The sequence below is a fragment of the Ictalurus punctatus genome, chromosome 13 (genome assembly GCF_001660625.3).
Source record: "Ictalurus punctatus breed USDA103 chromosome 13, Coco_2.0, whole genome shotgun sequence".
NCBI lineage: Eukaryota > Metazoa > Chordata > Actinopteri > Siluriformes > Ictaluridae > Ictalurus > Ictalurus punctatus.
In genome coordinates this window covers 22,002,501-22,021,040 of record NC_030428.2, presented here as the reverse complement: position 1 = coordinate 22,021,040, position 18,540 = coordinate 22,002,501, and the positions used below count along the sequence as shown (strand labels likewise).

Sequence of the window (18,540 nt, the reverse complement as noted above, 5' to 3'; positions counted from 1 at the left end):
ATTAAAGGCGGTTGCTAAGCAAAACACACCTACCATCAAATGGGCACAGAAGAGAGACAAACAACACGTCATGGGGGCCAAACGGCTCCAGCGCTCAGGGCACCGGTGCGTAATTAAGCTATTTTCATTTTGTCCCTGTCATTAATAAATGAACAAATAAAAGTTCAAAAAACAAATAACAAATAATTTAGCTAGGTTTGTCTTGCAAGAGAAAGGGGGTTGCTATAGAGCCACTATATATATATATATATATATATATATATATATATATATATATATATATATATATATATATATATATATATATATATGAGGCCATTAGATTTAATCTATGCTCTGGACACTTGAATCATAGTGTTTGTATTTCCATACTCTCAAATGCTGGATAAGTCAATGAGATGTTATTTCTAGAAGAGTTTTTTCACCCTTGACTTACACGTGGCCCAACATCATTCATGACAAGTCATAATAATAATAATAATAATAATATTAATAATAATAATAAAGATGGAGGAAGCAGGTAGTAACATAAGAGAATGAAAACTAACCCATGTGATCTACAAGTGTAAGCGTGTAAGAAAGAAGGAAAAAAAGGCTTACTATAAACTAAACTAGTCCTCACACACTAGACCTCTACATTACGCTACACTTTAAGAAGCTCGGAAAAGAGAGAAAAGAGAAGATGGAAATGTGCCTAAACAGGAGGAAGAAGAGAAGAAGGGAAGGGAAAGAAGGTGGGGAAAGGGGCAAAAGCGCTGCAAATAATAAGTTCATGTAAAATGTGCCTACCATTCTCCAGATAAGGAGGGGCCGTACCTTCAGAGGGGTCAAGGCGCCGAGCACGGCGGCCATGTTTGGAGTTGTTGTGGACGAACATGTTATCCGAAACGGCCAACACATGACCGTCCACGTTAACTGTCGTCGATATAACGACCTGCGGAGAGAGGAAAGTGGATGAATGGTCCGTATATTACAGATGAGCATTATAATATTATAGTTATTATCTTTATGAGCTTGCATGTAATTGTTTGTACTGTCAATGCTGTAGATTCAATGATTTTATTTCTTTTAGTATTGTTTCTTATTTGGGAACGTTTGACCTTTCTCCATGCCATGAGAGTGTCTTTAAATTCTGAGCAAGTTTTTAACATCTTCCACACAATAATCAATAACCACAGGCGACTGGCATAAGCTAGCTATTGTTTATTTGCCTACAGACTGGTAGGAATCATGAGGAGTGGTGGCATGGGGACCTTCCTTAGTTTACTGCCACTGAGTTCACCTTATTAAGAAAATAAATTACACTCTACTACTCAGCGAGAAGCTGCTTTCACGGGTTTCTCAAACAAACACCCGATTCAGCAGTTCCCAAGCTTCAGGGATCAAGGATCAGATTTTAGGAGAAGATGATGATTATTAATGACCTTTTTTTTTCCCAGAAGAAGGTGTGCGCTTCTAAAATATGCGACATACGAGTTTCACACGGCGTGTGGTTCATAAACATCGCTCAGTGTCATTACGCGCCCATGGGACGCATTTGTCATTCAATATTTCATTATTCTTCTCAAAAAATGGAGTGCCTCCTCACAGTGTTACAGGCACTTAATTAAATTAAACAATATTTAACATTTTATATTTCCAGAGCCTGACTGCAGCAGGTCTATACGTCAAAAAGAGGTTTCAACACAGCCAAGCTATATAAAGCAGATTCAATTTCTCACTTGATAGCTACAATTAACCTTTGTGTGGATAAGAGCAGTTTTGCTTCTATAAAAAGGATACACTTAGGCAAGTGTATTTGAGTGTTCTTTATATAAAGAACCCCTTTTGAAAAGGTCTGTCAAATACCTGTCACTCAAACACAGGTTTTGTATGTGTGTGTTTGCGGTTGTGTGTGTGTGTGTGTGTGTGTGTGTGTGTGTGTGTGTGTGTGTGTTTGGGATCTTTGACAAACCTCCAATTAGGCATTAATCTGCCACTTGCATGAACACAGACAGGAGAAGAGGCTCTCGTTTGCTCTTTCAGGCGTTAACAGTCTCTCAAACATTGCCTGTGGCCCTCACAGTGCTAATGCTACCCATCTGCATTGATCTATTGATATATTGATTAGTTGTTTTCCCTCATTAGTGGCAGTGTGAGTCAGTGCAGAGATAAATGAGACCGGCGGGTGGAAGGGGGCTCTTGAAAAAGGAAAAAGGAAACTCTTCAGTGAATTAGCAAGGTCGCTATTCTGTTTTTTATCTGTTTGGCTCACAGTCGTAGCTTCAACAGGGGCACTTGATCTGACGAAGGGGAGCGTTTAGCATTTGAATGGAGACAAGAAGGCGAAAAAGGGGGGAGAGATAGAGAGAGAAAGCTGGAAATCAGCATCAGAATAAACATCAGAGCAGCTTTTACATCCCCCCTCGCTCGCTGGCTCTGTATCTCTACGGGTATGATGGATAGGCCATGCTCCAGCCCCCACCTGCCCGAGTGAGGGACGAGGAAAAGAGGAGCAAGAGAGGAACTGAAAGAAGCACCAGAAGCATGACCCTGACACGAGATCGTTTTCGGGTGGAACATGTGTGAAATTTATTCTTGAGATGGCATTTAGTTTAACGTCAAGCGGTCAGGATAAGAGACAGCCACATTGCTTGTGAAGACAGTCGCGATCGGTACGAGGAATAAAGTAGAAGACCAAACTGTACTGAACGACGGCGTATTTAGGATGCAGATTGTGGACCGTATAGAAAACATATCATCTTGGTTAGATTCAGGTCAAAAATCATAATGGTCTAACGCAGAGGAGATCAAAGTTCTGGTTATAAATGGCTTCTTCATCTTCCTATACAAGGAGTGACCCAAATAACCGAGTGCTTCTCAGAACGTGATACTAGAGAGAATGGACAAAATGTGGGACAGTCTTCGAAGATGTTCTTCCAGGTCAGAAGGTCATCATTACGGTTCCCTTCGCGCCTTCGTCTCTTTTGCTGAGGCAGCAGCAGGCAGGGAAAAATGCACCGAGGGCCCTGGTGCCCTGTTAAGACCAGTTAAACCTTCAGGGAGGAGAGGAGATTAGAAAGACAGAGAGATGGAGAACGAGAGAGTCAGGTGGGCCATCAGCAGTGACGGATGTTTCTTTTAGTCACCACAGAGTCAGAAAGGACACTTCCTCTCACTCCGACTCTGACCTTCTGCTCTGGACACATGGATCAATATCATCTGTGGCCCTCGTCCACTCGGCCCGCAGTGTATGAAAAATGAAAAACTCCACTGCCACTGCTGCCCGTTTCCAGGGATCCCGCCTGTCGTGTCATACATCTTTATAACACGGATGAGGATGAACTGTAAGCTCACACATTTCATCCTTAGAGTTAACCCGAAGCACAGTGCAGAAATGCGTAGTACTTATATATATATATATATATGGAAATGTAATCTGATATTTGTTTTATACTCGTTGTACTAAAATGATTATATTGTACCATTATGTCAGGAAACGAGACGGACACAACGGTCTCTAGATGAATCTACATCCTGATTTCTGTCAATCGCATTAAAAGTGAACATTTCCTGTACTTTCTATAAATTGTGATGTATTCCAAAGGTGATGTGGTTTGTCCCTAACTTTAATTATAGAATGCAATTCAAACTAATCGTTACCAAAATGTCTAAAACACGTAGTGTGTATGTGTGCACGCATATGGTGCACATCATACACATCATGTTTGCAATCATTGTACTGTAAAGCTGCTTTAATCCCAGTCGTACCCATTCTATTCCCATAGTATCCCACATACGCCTCATATTGTGTTCATGTACTGTATAAGACAACATGTTTCATTTCTATTGGATGGTCACTTTATTTCCAAACTTGGTTAGTGTTGTCAGCTGCATTCACAAGCCTTGTGTGTGTGTGTGTGTGTGTGTGTGTGTGTGTGTGTGGGTGCGTGAAAAGGAAAGAAAATAAAGGGGAAAAAAATGCGAAAAGACAAAATTGTGTTCAACTTTCTTGTCTATTTGGAGAATCCTTTTTTTTGTGTGTGTGTGTGTAAAAGATTCCACAGATTTGATAGATATGTCCTGGATATACCTTTTGCTATATGTTTTTAAATAAAGGTGTTACAGTGTCTGTGTGGTGGTGATTTATAAGGTGTGAGTGCATTATGAAGCAGGACGGTACAGCAGGTGAACGGTTTGTATGTTCAATACCAAGGGCTGAATCATTATGTCCCAAGAGAGGAACTCTCCCACGCCATCTCTGGTTCCACATCCCTCCTATCCACCTGCTTTACAATACCTGCTCTCTAGACTGCAGGAGCCTATTTTTATTTCAGAATGGCCTTTGTGGATGTGTGTGTGTGTGTGTGTGTGTGTGTGTGTGTGTGTGTGTGTGTGTGTGTGTGAGAGAGAGAGAGAGAGAGAGAGAGAGAGAGAGAGAGAGAGGAAGAGAATTACCTGGAACCTGCGCATGTCTCGTGGGTTGCCTGCATTCTTCAGGCAGTTCTGATTGCACTTGAGGAAGAATTTCAAAAAGAATCTGAAAAACAAAAAAATCGGAGAAAGAAAAGAAATCCACGTAAGACAATCAATCCAGCTCCGAACATACTCGACAAACTCAGCCGAGGACGGATCAATAATACGGAAAATAGATATGGACTTCCCAGCAGTGGTGAAAACTCCACAAGTTGTAAACCCACCAGCTGTAAATTGTAAACAGTCCAAACACTTAACACACACACACACACATACACACACACATGCATAGATCAAGCTCAACAGTAATGATCGCGAGTGTTTTGTTCGGAAACACTCCCAGCGGATGTCTCACAGAAACTGTCTGTCTGTCCGTCTGATGCATACAAATCCCACAATTCCCATTAGAACCCATCTGTCCACACTCGCACTAGGTAGGCACCCCCCCTCCCCCCCCCCCCCTCCTCCTCTCCATGCTGTAATTAAAGGGAGGAAAACGAGTGCACCTGAGCCCCTCTCATCATCAGGAGACGTTTGAGCACTTAACAAGGTGAGAGGCGGCCCACGAAAAACTTCCACTTCGCTCTGACAATTAGAGTCAAGCCCATGCACCAGACCAGCAGCGCCCAGCAATTACAGCACAAATTACAGCCGACCTAATCTGCTCCGCAAATGTCATGTGTGTGTAAAAGTCGAGGTGGATCCCCTCCGGCACCAACACACAATACAGTACACACACAGTCTCACACAGCGGCACACCTGCACCAAAGCCAGCGCATTTGAATGAATGGGGAAATGTACGTGTTGAACAAGTGGCTCTCAACTTCTTCCCACTCTACAGATGTATTTTTCTCAGGTCTCATCACTAAGAGCTTCCACAGAAGAAGAAGAAGAAGAAGAAGAAGAAGAGAGAAAGAAGAGAAGGATTATGGAGAAGACTGTCTCACTGGTGCACAGGTTCATCTCAGATGACAGACATGCAGACACAAATAATGCTCCGTTCAGCAGGAATATCCAACCTGGATGCCTTACATATGGATGTCCATGTGCACAAATATTTGCCTCCGTCCTCCCTCTAAAGGCGGGGGGGGGGTTAGCCTCAAACCAGAGCAGTGCCATGCATGGCCGATGTCATGCATTCCTGATTGCGTTGCCATGTCGAGTTAACACATGTACAGCACGGCACTGGGCAAACAAGCGAGAGTCAGGGGGCACACGCCAGACGAGCTCTCCGTGGCTAGGGCCATAAATCACAATGTGAAATGATCCCCGTAACCCTGTACACCTCTCCTCATCCCAGCCTCATCTGTTTGCATTCTAACTCTCCACCCTGACAGTGTGCACATGATAGATAAATGGAGATAAAGATGGAGAAAATGTAGAAAAGTGACTTTTTGGTGTGGGTTTTTTTCATGAAAAGGTGGCCTTGGATGGTGTCAGAAAATCATTGTTGGCCATCATCAACAAAACATAAATGCCATAACAGCATCCACAGTTTGGGAAGAAGTGGTCATAGTGCTGTCTGGAAGGCTGTAAAAATCTCCACTCTTATGATGGCAACTTCAGCTTTAATTGTGTGGCGTGTGCAGGGCAGCACTCGCAGGCCAGTGTGTTCGGACGTGTCGCTCCGAGGATGAGTGTTATGGGCTGTAATTCTCAGACCCCAGTACTTATTTCCCCATAGGGTCGTAATGTTTCCACAGCAGGTATCAGGCCATATCTCGGCTGAAACATGGCCCTCATTCACTTGCTCCCTGTGCCAGACGACAAACAAACAGCCTGACTCACACACACACACACATCCGCACGCATACAGAGTCACAAACTTCAGAGGTAACAGTATAAGGAAGAAAATTTGGAGAAAAATCCACACAAAAAATTAAAAAATATAAAGATCCCAAGGAACTTCATAGACACTTGCTATGTTGCACATTCACCATGACTGTCAAAATATCCTAAATATTGACATTTGTTTACATTGATTTTGTGTTGAACCTAGTTTATTGTCTGTTAATGGCTGATTTCACATTGTAATGGTGTCCTGTATTAAGCAAATAATACAGTTATTTATAAGCAAATAATACAGTAAAAAAATATATATATTTTTTTTTTTAAATAATAAATAATAAATAAATGAAAAAGGATTGCTATTCTGTGATAATTTAAAACTAATAACGAAGGCTCCTAAATTTTTATTTATTTATTTATTTATTTCATGGTACTGACTAAATGATATAAATTCAGATAAAACTTGATTCTGGAACCCCTATTTTTTAAAAACTATTTTTAATTGTTAGTTATTATATCATATCATATAGCAAAATGATCACAATGTGCCTTTTTTTGTGTCCATATGGTGTAGTCCAAGTTACTGAAGGTCTTATATTCATATATATGAATATTTATACTAATATATATCCACACAGCTCCACATAATAAGCCCTCATTAGGGCTTTGTATAACCGCTGTCTGTTTGTCTGCTTCGTTCTCAGTAGTTGATTAAGCAAAGCTGTTGTGCTATCTAATGAAAATCATCTCGGGCCTCAGTCCGCAACTCGGCGTAATATCGGCTGAATTAGGAGCCATTTCAATTCTATGTGGGGATTGAGGAAATTGCTCCTTTGTGAGCAGGCGGGCAATTATGACCCTACGTTACTTGCTTTCTCTCTCCCTCTCCTGTTTTTCTAAACGAATACAGAACCTCGCGTTCTCGGTGCAGCATCAAAAACAAAGGAGGCCGTTAAACTGTAATTTAGTGGAATATCAAGGAGTCGGTAGCATTAGATGCTGGCAATGCAGAGAGCGAGGGAGGGGAGGAGAAAAAAAATTAACCGCAATTAGGTTTGATTAAAGCTATCCTTCTCAATAATCAGCATTCGTGACAGGACAAGGGGCCCTGGTGGCCCTCGGATGGCAGCGAGGCGTCGGGCAATATTAAGGCCAATAAAAGGGATATTAGCATGGCTAATTACAACATGGCTAAAGCGTGTGTGAGGGGCCACTGTGTATTGTTATGTGCAAAATAATTGGACAAGGCAGTTATCAATTACGTGAGATGCCATTTCAGTTTGTCAGAGAGAGAGAGAGAGAGAGAGAGAGAAAGCGCGAGAGAGAAAAGCCGAGCAGACATGTTTAATTTCACGTCTGAGGCCTTTGACACATCTCTCAGCCTGTTTCTCAATACCGCCATTCCTCTGACGCTTGATCATTCCCTCCCTCGCACTTCTCCAGACTATCAGAGGCCTTTGCTTTCACTTTTATCTCCGGTCACAACTGCAGAGAGGACAAATCAGTGATAAAAATGATCAGGCTGGCCAGCACAGGGTAATTAATACAACTTTTCCTGCCTCTCTCTCTCTCTCTCTCTCTCTCTCTCTCTCTCTCTCTCTCTCTCTCTCTCTCTCTCTGTTTCTGACCAGAGGGGCTGAATCATTATGAGGTGATTAGTGCCAGAGCTGAGGTAGCACAGAGAGAGAGAGAAAGAGAGAGAGAGAGCCTTGTCATTTGAAAGGACTTTGGCTTCACAGGGTCAAGGTAATTGAGAGCAAAAAGGAGGAATGTTCACACACTCCAGCTCTTACGCAAGACTCTCTTATCTTAACCAACACCATTAGTGTACCGTTTTCTGGTCTTCATTCAAAGGAGAATGTCTGAACCTCATATTACATCTCGGTCTCTTAGAATTTCATACTATTCACATTAGAAAAGTAGGAAAATTACGAGATATGGCGGAAGGCTTGTTTGGAGTAGCACTCTCATAGCTGTGGTAAAGTTTCTCCTCTTCTCAGGTCGGTCTCCCTCTCTCTCTCTCTTTCGCTCTGTTATTCTTCTTTGTTTATCTGTCTTTATCTTAACTGAAACTGAAATCTCAGTCCTATCCAAACAAAACTCAGCATGATTAAGCAAATCTGTAGCAATTCATACGACTCAATGTTGACATTCGGATCAATTTTTTTTTTTTTTTTTTTACTGAGATCAGTTTCACATAAATGCAAAAAGAAATTAAACTAGCTTAATGTCCATGGATACATTTATTTTGCAAAAACACAGACTTTCAAAAATGACTGATGTCGATATGATGCAGATTTGTGTGCTGTTTTGTACTTATGGTGTAATACTGCTCTATAGAAACCATGGACGGGGGGGACGCTTTCCTTTTTCCGGCTTTTCCCAAGACAGATGAGTACATGCAAAGGCCGGTAAAGAAATACAATGGCAGATGGGTTTATGTGTGTGTGTGTGTGTGTGTGTGTGTGTGTGTGTGTGTGTGTGTGTGTGTGTGTGTGTGTGTGTGAGAGAGAGAGAGAGTGTGTGAGCGGTCAGTATGAGCACTAATTGCTGGTGTGGCGTTAAGAGCCGGGGCCACAGCTGTGGGTCTGTACTGAGTATTGATCATCCAGCAACTTTAGCTGATCAGACCCCAGCCATCCAGCCAGACACACACACACACACACAAATGCATGTGTAACCAGTTCCTGCAATACATGACTAAATACTGATGACTCCTGACCCTGACGCTGAGATACACTCAATCCAAGGGCATATAAAAATCTTATTTCATCAGAGACTTGTCTCACACTTCCTTCTTAACGTCTGCCACACTGAGCATTTCACTACACGCATGTTCCTGAAGAGATGCTTATCTTTTTACACTTCTGTGAAAGAATAGTGGGTTTGCAGATCCAAAAAGTTTCACACATGCTTTCACACTTTTGTGTGAGCTTGTGTGTGCTTTTTGTTGGTTTATGTGCGTGTATATCTGTATGTGTGTGTGTGTGTGTCATGACATCATGGCTGGGGTTACAAGCGTTCTCTACAGGAACCAGATGGCCCATTGTGAGCTGTCCGTCTTTCCTTCTTTCTTTTCTCACTCCCTCTTTTCACGCTCTCGCCCTCCTGTGTGCCCCACAAGGGCGTCTCTCCCGATGGCATTGCTGCAGGCTTTTAATACACCCGCTCATTCCCACCTATCTCATACACACACACATACACACACACTCCTGCTTGGGAGAGGACAGCCTAAGTCAACCTGTCTGCACTCTCTGAATACAACTCGACGTCACTAGAAGCACACACAGCTAGTGTGTTAGCTAATAACTTAGCTTAACGAGATAGCAAACAAGTTTGATGTTGCCTTGTCCCTGTCAGCTCAGCTAGCTAACTAAAAACCATGTGATTATGGCCAGTCTGTGTGTGACAGGATATTAGAGAGAATTTAGCAGTAAATGCTAACTACCTAGTGTGTTTATGTGTCTATAGATTTGAGCAACAAGAACACTGAGAACACTGTGAGGTGAAACTAGCAGTGCTTCCATTTTGTTTTGTTTGTGTTGTATAGAAAACAAAAAATGACCTCAGCCTGCCCTTGTGCTTTATATTAGCTCATGCTTCTAAAGTTGTCAATATGTGGCACTACATTTCACCTGGATGGACATGAATTCTGTGTTCACATCCAGCATCTTTTCCCAGTTTTCACTATATAAGTTTTAACCTTTTGAAAAAATCTGTGAAAACTGTATATTTGGGCTCTAAACTACAGTGTAGCCTCATGTAGTTGTGCCAAATATATATATATATATATATATATATATATATATATATATATATATATATATATATATATATATATATATATATATATATGCCCTGCTGAAAAAAACCCTCAAAGAATTTGTAATGGTTTTAATGGTTATAATGGAAGTTGTATTGGTTTTAATGGAAACGGTAATGGTCCCCGTGGGGCTCTACTGGTAATTTGTTGCCTTTTATTGGTGGCATTTTATGTCTAGTGGATACCATTAAGGACCAATAGAACACTTGACATTTGGCAATGGTTTTAATGGTTAACAGCTGATGGTTTGTAATTGTGTTTGTAGTGGAAACCATTAGAATTTCTGTGATGGTTTCTATTCTTTTATTGTTGTTGTTTTTTTTCAGCAGGGTGTGTGTGTGTGTGTGTGTGTGTGTGTGTGTGTGTGTGTGTGTGTCTGTGTGGGCATGTGTGGAGCAATCCCTGCCACCCTCAGGCAGAATACTCCTTTACCTGAACAACTCTGGAATATACAACTATTGCCATTCCTCCTCCTCTTTCTCTTCTGTTCCTCTCTCTCTCTCTATCTCTCGTGCTCTCTTTCCTTCCCTCTCTTCTCCTTTGCCTCTCGTCCCTCGATCCTAATGTGGAACATGCCTTTGACATCATTCCCCGAGCGCATCACTGGCCCTGTCAATCAGCAGCCATTTTGTCTTCGACTGTGGCCTCATTAAATCTCTCCCTCCATCAACCCCTCCTCCATGCTCTCATCCCTCTCTCTTTCTCTCTCTGTCTATCTCTCTCCTCCCTTGCTCCACACCTCCTCTTTGTGTTTACCTGAGAGCTGATCACAGTGTGTATGCTCCATCACAGAATTCATGGGGAGATCTCTCCAGCTGACTTATTGCCTGCACTCTGGGGGGTCACACGCTCTGTCGTTTCCCCCACTCCCTCCACCCTGCCTTGTTCATAGGGCAGTTTAGCACGGGGGGCTTTTATGAAGAGTCATTGTTGTAAATCCATGCATGCCCTCCTCCTTCCCCCTGTTTTTGCCCTCTCCGCTCGCTCCACCGCCACAGATGGAGCTTTGATGTGAGCCACAGTGGCTCGAGTTTCCCTACGATGAGATGGAGGGGTTGTGTCCTGATTCACCAAGCCACACATAGCCAGAGGTGCTTGTGTGTTTAGCTGATGTAGCAAAAACAAGGGCTAAATTTATAGCACATGGCCATTTATATATATATATATATATATATATATATATATATATATATATATATATATATATATATATATATATATATATCTTTTTTTTAGACACTTCTGCACTTCCCTATTTCAGTCTCACCTTGCCATCCTCCCTCTCACTCCCACTCCCACTCCCCCTCTCTCCTTTCCCATCTAACATTCATACGTTCCCAGATTCTTTCAAGATGGCCCTAATTAGGAACTGTCATCTTTGCCGATTTTAATTATTAATTAAAGACAGGAAGGAGAGGAAAGAAAAATACATTTCAAATCAGGCCAAGGCTATGCACACACTCTCTCTCTCGCTCTCTCTCTCTCTCTCTCACTCACACACACACACACACACACACACACACAGTTCCTCACAACAAACATGCTAATGCGTGACCTGCCTGAAGTCTGGGCCGTGTGGTCTGGGAGATGCTGATTAAAAACATATTAAAACATTATAAATGATTAATGCAGGTCCAGTTCGGAGTGGCAGTTATTGGTTTTAGCACACGTTATACAGCCTAATGACTAGACCATCACCTCTGTGTCACAACTCCCACACATCATCCAGAGCAAGAGAGAGAGAGAGAGAGAGAGAGAGAGAGAGAGAGAGAAAGAGAGAGAGTCAGTGTAAAGCCATGAGTTTAAACCGTCCCATAAATGCTATAAGTAAATAAATGAGCTAAGGTAGGTAGCACTTGGCTGCTGGATAAGTACAGGCTGGATAAAAACAGTGTGCGATAATGGATGTCTATTAGGAATTAATAGAAGTTGTGGAAACTCACATGGGCACACAGGCTGCTCTGTTTAAAACAAATAAGGAATTTTTTTTTTTTTTGATCTAGAGCTGAATCTATTTCTACAGGGTTTAAACACAGAACCCAAAACAATGATGCGAAAAGTTTCAAAAGGTAAAGGTTAGATTTAGGGATAGGGAGTAGCACTTGTACCTTGCGACTTCTTTATATAATCTTCATAATCTTCATTAAGTCAAACAAACAACCGTTTCTTTTGTTTTGTTTTGTTTTGTTTTGTTTTGTTTTGTTTTTTTCATTAGAGAAGTCTTTAATACAAAAGTCTTTAACAGATCTTCTTTATTAGTGATGTCTTATTCATATTGGATAATACATAAAAAAGAGATCATGATAAGTAAGTAAGTAAGTAAGGAAGAAAATAAATAAATAAATAAATAAATAAATAAATAAATAAATTCCTCTTGTATGTCTTTAAAATGAGTATGTCACCACTCTTATAAAGTAAGTGTGTGTCTAAATGAGAGCGAGAGAGAGAGAGAGAAATTTTGTTCAGTACGACAAAAGGGGTCATTTTACAAGCGAAATCGCGAGGCTAAAACAATAGAGAGAGAGAACGAGGGAGCAAGAGGCCACGGCCGAGACAGCTAGAAGAGAACGAGGGCGAGAAATGGCAAATGAAGAGAAGCTGGATTAGGAGTGGCGGCGTCCAGAGATGACGTGAGTGCCATATTTTGTGCAACAATAATGCGACTGGCAGCAGAGATCCTTGTTTCTGATTCATCTAGTGCCGTATGGCAGAGCTTTGTCAGTCTGCGCGCGACATAAATTATTCAGCCTGAGAGATGGCAATTACAGAGCCCTGCACAACCAAAATGAATATTTTATGAGGACTAAAACTGCTCTGGAATGAATCACACACACACACACATACACACACACACACAGTGTGTGCTTATACATGGAAGGGCTAGGGGCCGTGACTGCTTTCATATTGTTGACTGAAATCCAGAGAAGCCTAATAAGCAAATATATTGCAGGTTAACCTGACACTGTTTTGCTTGTCGCGGCGGAAGAGAATCACAGTTCGCCATGTCCTGTCCGGTCCGACAAAAAGTGCAGGCCCGCCACAAAGATCTCAGCACTCTGATTGTTTTTTTGTTTTTTTTTATCCTCACATTCATTTTACGGCACTTATCTTTCAAGAAGAAGGGCAAACACATTCAGTACTTTTCAACTGTCAAATATTCCATAACCTGTTGGAGTTTTTTCTTCTTCTTCTTCTTGTTCTTCTTCTTCTTCCTTCCTGTGTGCAGGACTAAAACTGAATACGTTTTCCTTTTGACACTGTGAATATGCTCTCGTTGTCCCGCCAAAAAAGCGAGAGGAAGAGGAGAGTGAACAGAGAGAAGGAGCACACACACATACACACACACACACACACACACACACACACACACACACACACACACACACACACATAAACATAGTGAAAGGCTAATGGAAGCGGATTAGACTAGAAGCCTGCTTGCCCAAAGCATCGTCTGATAAAGGTTTTGTCTGTTAGGTTTCCTGCAAAAGTCCAGCTTTATAATGCTGAAACAAAAAATAACATTGTTCACAGGGCTCGCAGAAGCAAGGCGGCCTGCGTGAATAGGTATTGTGTGGGCCCAGCCAGTGATACCTTAGCTTTTGTGCTCCTGGAGCAGGTCAGGGCTATGACATCAGAGCCACACAAGCAGGCCTCTGTGCACTGAATGCAGTGAGGATTTCCACCATGGTGGGAAAATGCATCAGGAGAGACCTTTTTTTTTCTCTCTTTTTTTTTTTTTTTTTATCTCAGCGCACACATTAGAACGCACACACAGAAACGATCGCTTACAAACACACACGATTACACACAGATATGCATACACACTTAAATGTACGTCACAGTGCAACACTGAAACTAGCACACTGGTTCGCTTTAGGAGAAGGTATAATAGTTTTCAACTTTTTCCAGTTGTCAGATGTAAGGGGAGGTGTGATTTTGTTGGATTTCATACTAATGTCATAAGATCAGGTAGCTTACTATTTTTCTACAAATTTAGTCCTTTGAATTGTTACACGTTGTTACCAAGTTGCATGCCATAAAATATAAAGACATTTAATGACATTTTCGCATTACTAAATTTCATGTTTAAATATCTGCTGTGGTAGCACAGCTCCAGGATGCCCCGGTTCGGACCTGAGCTCGGGGTCACTCCCTGTATGGCGTTTTGCATTTTCTCCTTGTGTCCGTGTGGATTTCCTCCCAAAAACATAGTGGAATGAGCCCTTAGGTGTAAATGTGTGTGTGAAATGTGTATATGTGTGCATGGTGCCATGAGATGGATTGGCATCACATCCAGGATGTATTCCTGCCTCATACATTGCCAGGATAGGCTCAGGATTCACTGCAGCCCTGGCTAGAACAAAGTGCTAACTGAAAGATGATCAGAAAAATGGTTATAAAAATAAATTATAGTTGTTTTTTTAAATCAACGTTGGTAAGAAAAAATCATAACAAAATAAAAAAGAAAGAGTGGAGTTGATTATGCTTTAAAAAAGTACACAGAATGCCTGGGACAACTCAGAAAATTGTAGAACAATGCACAATATCACCCTATTGGCATTGAAAATATAGTAAATCACATCTCAAAGTGAGTAAAACGGGTAGTATAGGAGAGCGACAGAAAAAAGTGACAGAACTACAGAGACACAGAGAGGGAGGGAGAGAACGAGCATGACAGTGGAAGCCCATGTTAGCAGAGCGGGATCTGTCGCCTGATGTACAGTGAGCACGTGACAGTGAGACAAATGCAAAAGGAGGCATGTCTTCCAAAGCTGCTGCTTTCCTGATGCCTCTTCCCTGCTTAACTGACACCGCTGCTTTGCCTCGCCTGTCTGGGACACTCCAGCTTTCAAAGAGGGTTATCTACAAATAATAAGGATGTTCTTGCTTGCCGAGTCGACATGCAAGCATCGTTCTGTACAGAAAGGGAAAACACACACACACACACACACACACACACACACACACACACACACACATACACACTCACATACGCATGAAGGCAGGGGGGGAAAAAATCTCTCCATGGAAGAAACAGAGAGATGTCAGGTTAATTTTGTAGAGAAGCAGCTGAGGTGCCATGAGAAGACAGCGTTAGTGTGGGTAGGCGCTGTCGTACATACACGAGTGTGTCAGCATACATGGAGATGGGCTGCTTCAGGGGGGCTCAAGGACTGGAGGCAGGGTTCGGGGGCGATGATCTAGAGGGGTTATTAAAGCATCTCGCACTCATTCTGTGGTTTTACAGCCCTGAGCCGGAGGGAGAATCATTTCCCAAGCAACACAAAAACTACTTCAATGTTTGCCACTAGGGGGCTTTCAACTCAAAAGCAGTTCCATTGACTGTAATAAGAAAACAAAACAAATATAAAATGCTATTCACATTTATAGTGGTAAAGATATATAGAAGCAAAGAACAGTCAAAGAGCACAGCTGAACAACTCTATTTTGATATCCGTCTCTTAATAATGTACCAGGGTCATTCTGTCTTAATCACAAAAGATGAGTCGTACTGATCAGTCAGAGAGATCAGAGTGTGTGAGAGAGGAGAAAATCTAAATCTTGTTACCTATGTACAATGGTAGTGTTCCACCACGAGCAGGCCTGGGTGTCCCCGGAGGTAGAGACCTCATTAATTGCTCCTGTAAGTGGGGGATCCGGCGTGGGGCCGAGATTCAATACAGGAGCATTTATCCCTTCTCTCGCTCTCATTGCCGGGTCGTCATTCCCAACCCATAAGGTGCCAGGCGCCGAGCGGCTCGGATAATGAAAATTTCTTCAAGTATAAAATCCTTAATCAAAATGCTGCCGGTGTCATCTTGCACCGGCGGAGAATCACGACTTAAATTAATATACAACAGAACCTTTGGCTAAATTAACATGCCCTCATTTGCCATGCGATTCCCCAGGCCGGGCCTCGGATGGAGGGATGAGAAGAGAAAAAAAACAGTCAGAGGGAGCGAGAGGAACATGATGTCGCTTCACCCCCAGCTATGAGCTCTAAAACACACTCAGAGCAATATGTTGATGAAGGAAGAAGGGGTGGAGGGGCAGCATATTAATAAATAAAAAATGCTAACAAGCCAGGGGGAAAAAAAATAAACCTTGTAATTGAGTGTCTTTCTAATGATTCACATTGAGATGACAAAAAAAGCCAATTATTTGGGCCATTTTTTCCGCCATGTTTAGACACTGGATTTGTTGATGCGCAAGGCTCTAGCGTTCATCCCTGGTGGGTATTAGTGAACTCTGAGAAACGACGGTTTCAGCAAAAACATCACAGCTGAATGCAGATATTCTCCAGATATACTCGCCTAATGACCTTGGGGACCAACCATATGATATAGCTTTATATTTCACCCTAATGCACACTTCGGAGCTTGCTAGGGCAGCTCACAAACGCTGACAAACTTGCATCAGGCAAACACGAGCAGGCTGAGATATGCGCGCGCTTGTGTTGTGAATGAAAGAGCGCAGGCCAGGACGGGATGCTGTGTGTGATACACGGCCACGCTGACACCTTGGGGAGCGGAGAGGTCTCCATCCTACTTGCTCTTAACAATCCGTTCTGTTCCACTGAGCAGTCCTATCTGAATAGATTCACCAGTATTTAGCAGACAGCCGGTTATCTAATAGTAAATATAAATGGTTGAATATTTTTCTCCAGTGACGTTTCTCTGTGTTTTGACAAAGCTCCGGTGAGGTTACAGCATTGGCCTTGACAGCCTTTTTCCTAACCACACCAGAACGCTCAATTTACTACGACACATCTCTCTCTCTCTCTCTCTCTCTCTCTCTCTCTCTCTCTCTCTCTCTCTCTCTTTCTTTGCCTCTCTCTCTCTCTTTCTTTCTTTGCCTCTCTCTCTCTCTCTCTCTCTCTCTCTCTCTCTCTTTCTTTGCCTCTCTGTCTGTCTCTCTCTCTCTCTCTCTCTCTTTCTTTGCCTCTCTCTCTCTCTCTCTCTCTCTCTCTCTCTCTCTCTCTCTCTCTCTCTCTCTTTGCCTCTCTCTCTCTCTCTCTTTCTTTCTTTGCCTCTCTCTTTCTTTCTCTCTCTCTCTCTCTCTCTCTCTCTTTTGCCTCTCTCTCTTTCTTTCTTTTCCTCTCTCTCGCTTTCTTTCTTTGCCTCTCTCTCTCCCTCTTTCTTTCTTTGCCTCTCTCTCTCTCTCTCTCTCTCTCTCTCTCTCTCTCTCTCTCTCTCTCTCTCTTTCTTTGCCTCTCTCTCTCCCTCTCTCTCTCTCTCTCTCTCTCTCTCTTTCTTTGCCTCTCTCTCTCCCTCTTTCTTTCTCTCTCTCTCTCTCTCTCTCTCTCTCTCTCTCTCTCTCTCTCTCTCTCTCCCCCTCTTTACCGAGGCAAACCGAGCCCCATCTGCATGCACTCAGATTAAACATTCAATTTGTTACCTGATAGGCCACAAGGTCCGCCACTTACCATACAAATGAAAAAAGTGTCACTGTCAGCCCCCTCCCATATTCCGCCTGACCCTGCACCGTACTCGCCTAATAATCCTGTAATATTTACTTCAGGGAAATTATGACGCGTGGCATATTTATCTTCATGAAAAATGTGCATGTAAAATTGAAATAGCCTTTTGAATGGGGCGAAGATACAGTCAGACACTAATATGCTTCATGAACTATAAAATTTAATCACAGCGTAAGACTGTATTACTGCTGAGGCACACAACACACACACATACAAAGAGAGAGAGAGAGAGAGAGAGAGAGAGAGAGAGAGGCACATTTCCCCCATGTTAAGCTGGTGTGAGCTCTGGCAGCCGATTCAGTGTGATAGTCATTACGCTTACATGATGGTACAAGTCAGCCCTGTCGGATTTCCGCGCCCTCTCCAGCTCTCTTTGCATTAATCTCCTTCCCAATAAGCCATTTGCACTTGCTCGCTCACGCAGCCAAATTGAAATAAGGTGTAAATTTGCGGGTCTTAAATCCGAACAAGTACAGACAGATATTTTTCACCTGCCTCCACTCATTTTCTCACAAGTAAACACAACCCGCATTCTCTTTCATGCTTTTCTGCCTCCCAAACGATTTGCCACCCCACCTATCCACCCTCCTCCCCTATTTTGTTGTGTTATTTATTTTGCTGTTTTATTTATTTATTTATTTATTGTTTGTTTGTTTTGTTTTTTGTTGTTGTTTTTTCCTAGGCACTACCTTTTAGTAAAAAAAAAAAAAAAAAAAAAAGCGTAGGTGAAATTTGAATAATACAGTCTCACAGACAGCTGTTGGCTAAATCCATGAACGCTCACATAGCTCTATGGAAAACACTGTTTCACATGGTAGAAAAAAAAAATGCCACTGATTGGAATTTGCATGGCAATTATGTTTCCAAAATAGTAAACCAACGTAGCATGAAGTGCTTCCTAAGCAAAGTAAGTCGGTGATGAGGAAGCATCGAAACCAAAATTGAAATATAAGGCGAAGGAACGGGTTGGGGAGGGTGTGCGAGCGCACAT

The 18,540-nt window shown here is 42.2% G+C and overlaps 1 protein-coding gene across 14 annotated transcripts in view; it reads right to left on the bottom strand.

Moving 5' to 3' along the window:
- The window catches only part of ebf3a (EBF transcription factor 3a), a 99,188-nt gene that overhangs the window by 32,588 nt on the left and 48,060 nt on the right, over window positions 1–18,540 (bottom strand). For 8 of the 14 annotated variants that reach the window (XM_017484175.3, XM_017484181.3, XM_017484182.3 and 5 more), the window contains exons 7-8: window positions 4,438–4,519; window positions 790–934 (exon numbers count right to left, since the gene is read on the bottom strand). In XM_017484175.3, coding sequence (XP_017339664.1) covers window positions 790–934; window positions 4,438–4,519 — 227 coding nt within the window. The remainder of the gene's footprint in view (window positions 1–789; window positions 935–4,437; window positions 4,520–18,540) is intronic. The other 6 variants (XM_017484178.3, XM_017484183.3, XM_053684834.1 and 3 more) reach the window with 1 other exon arrangement.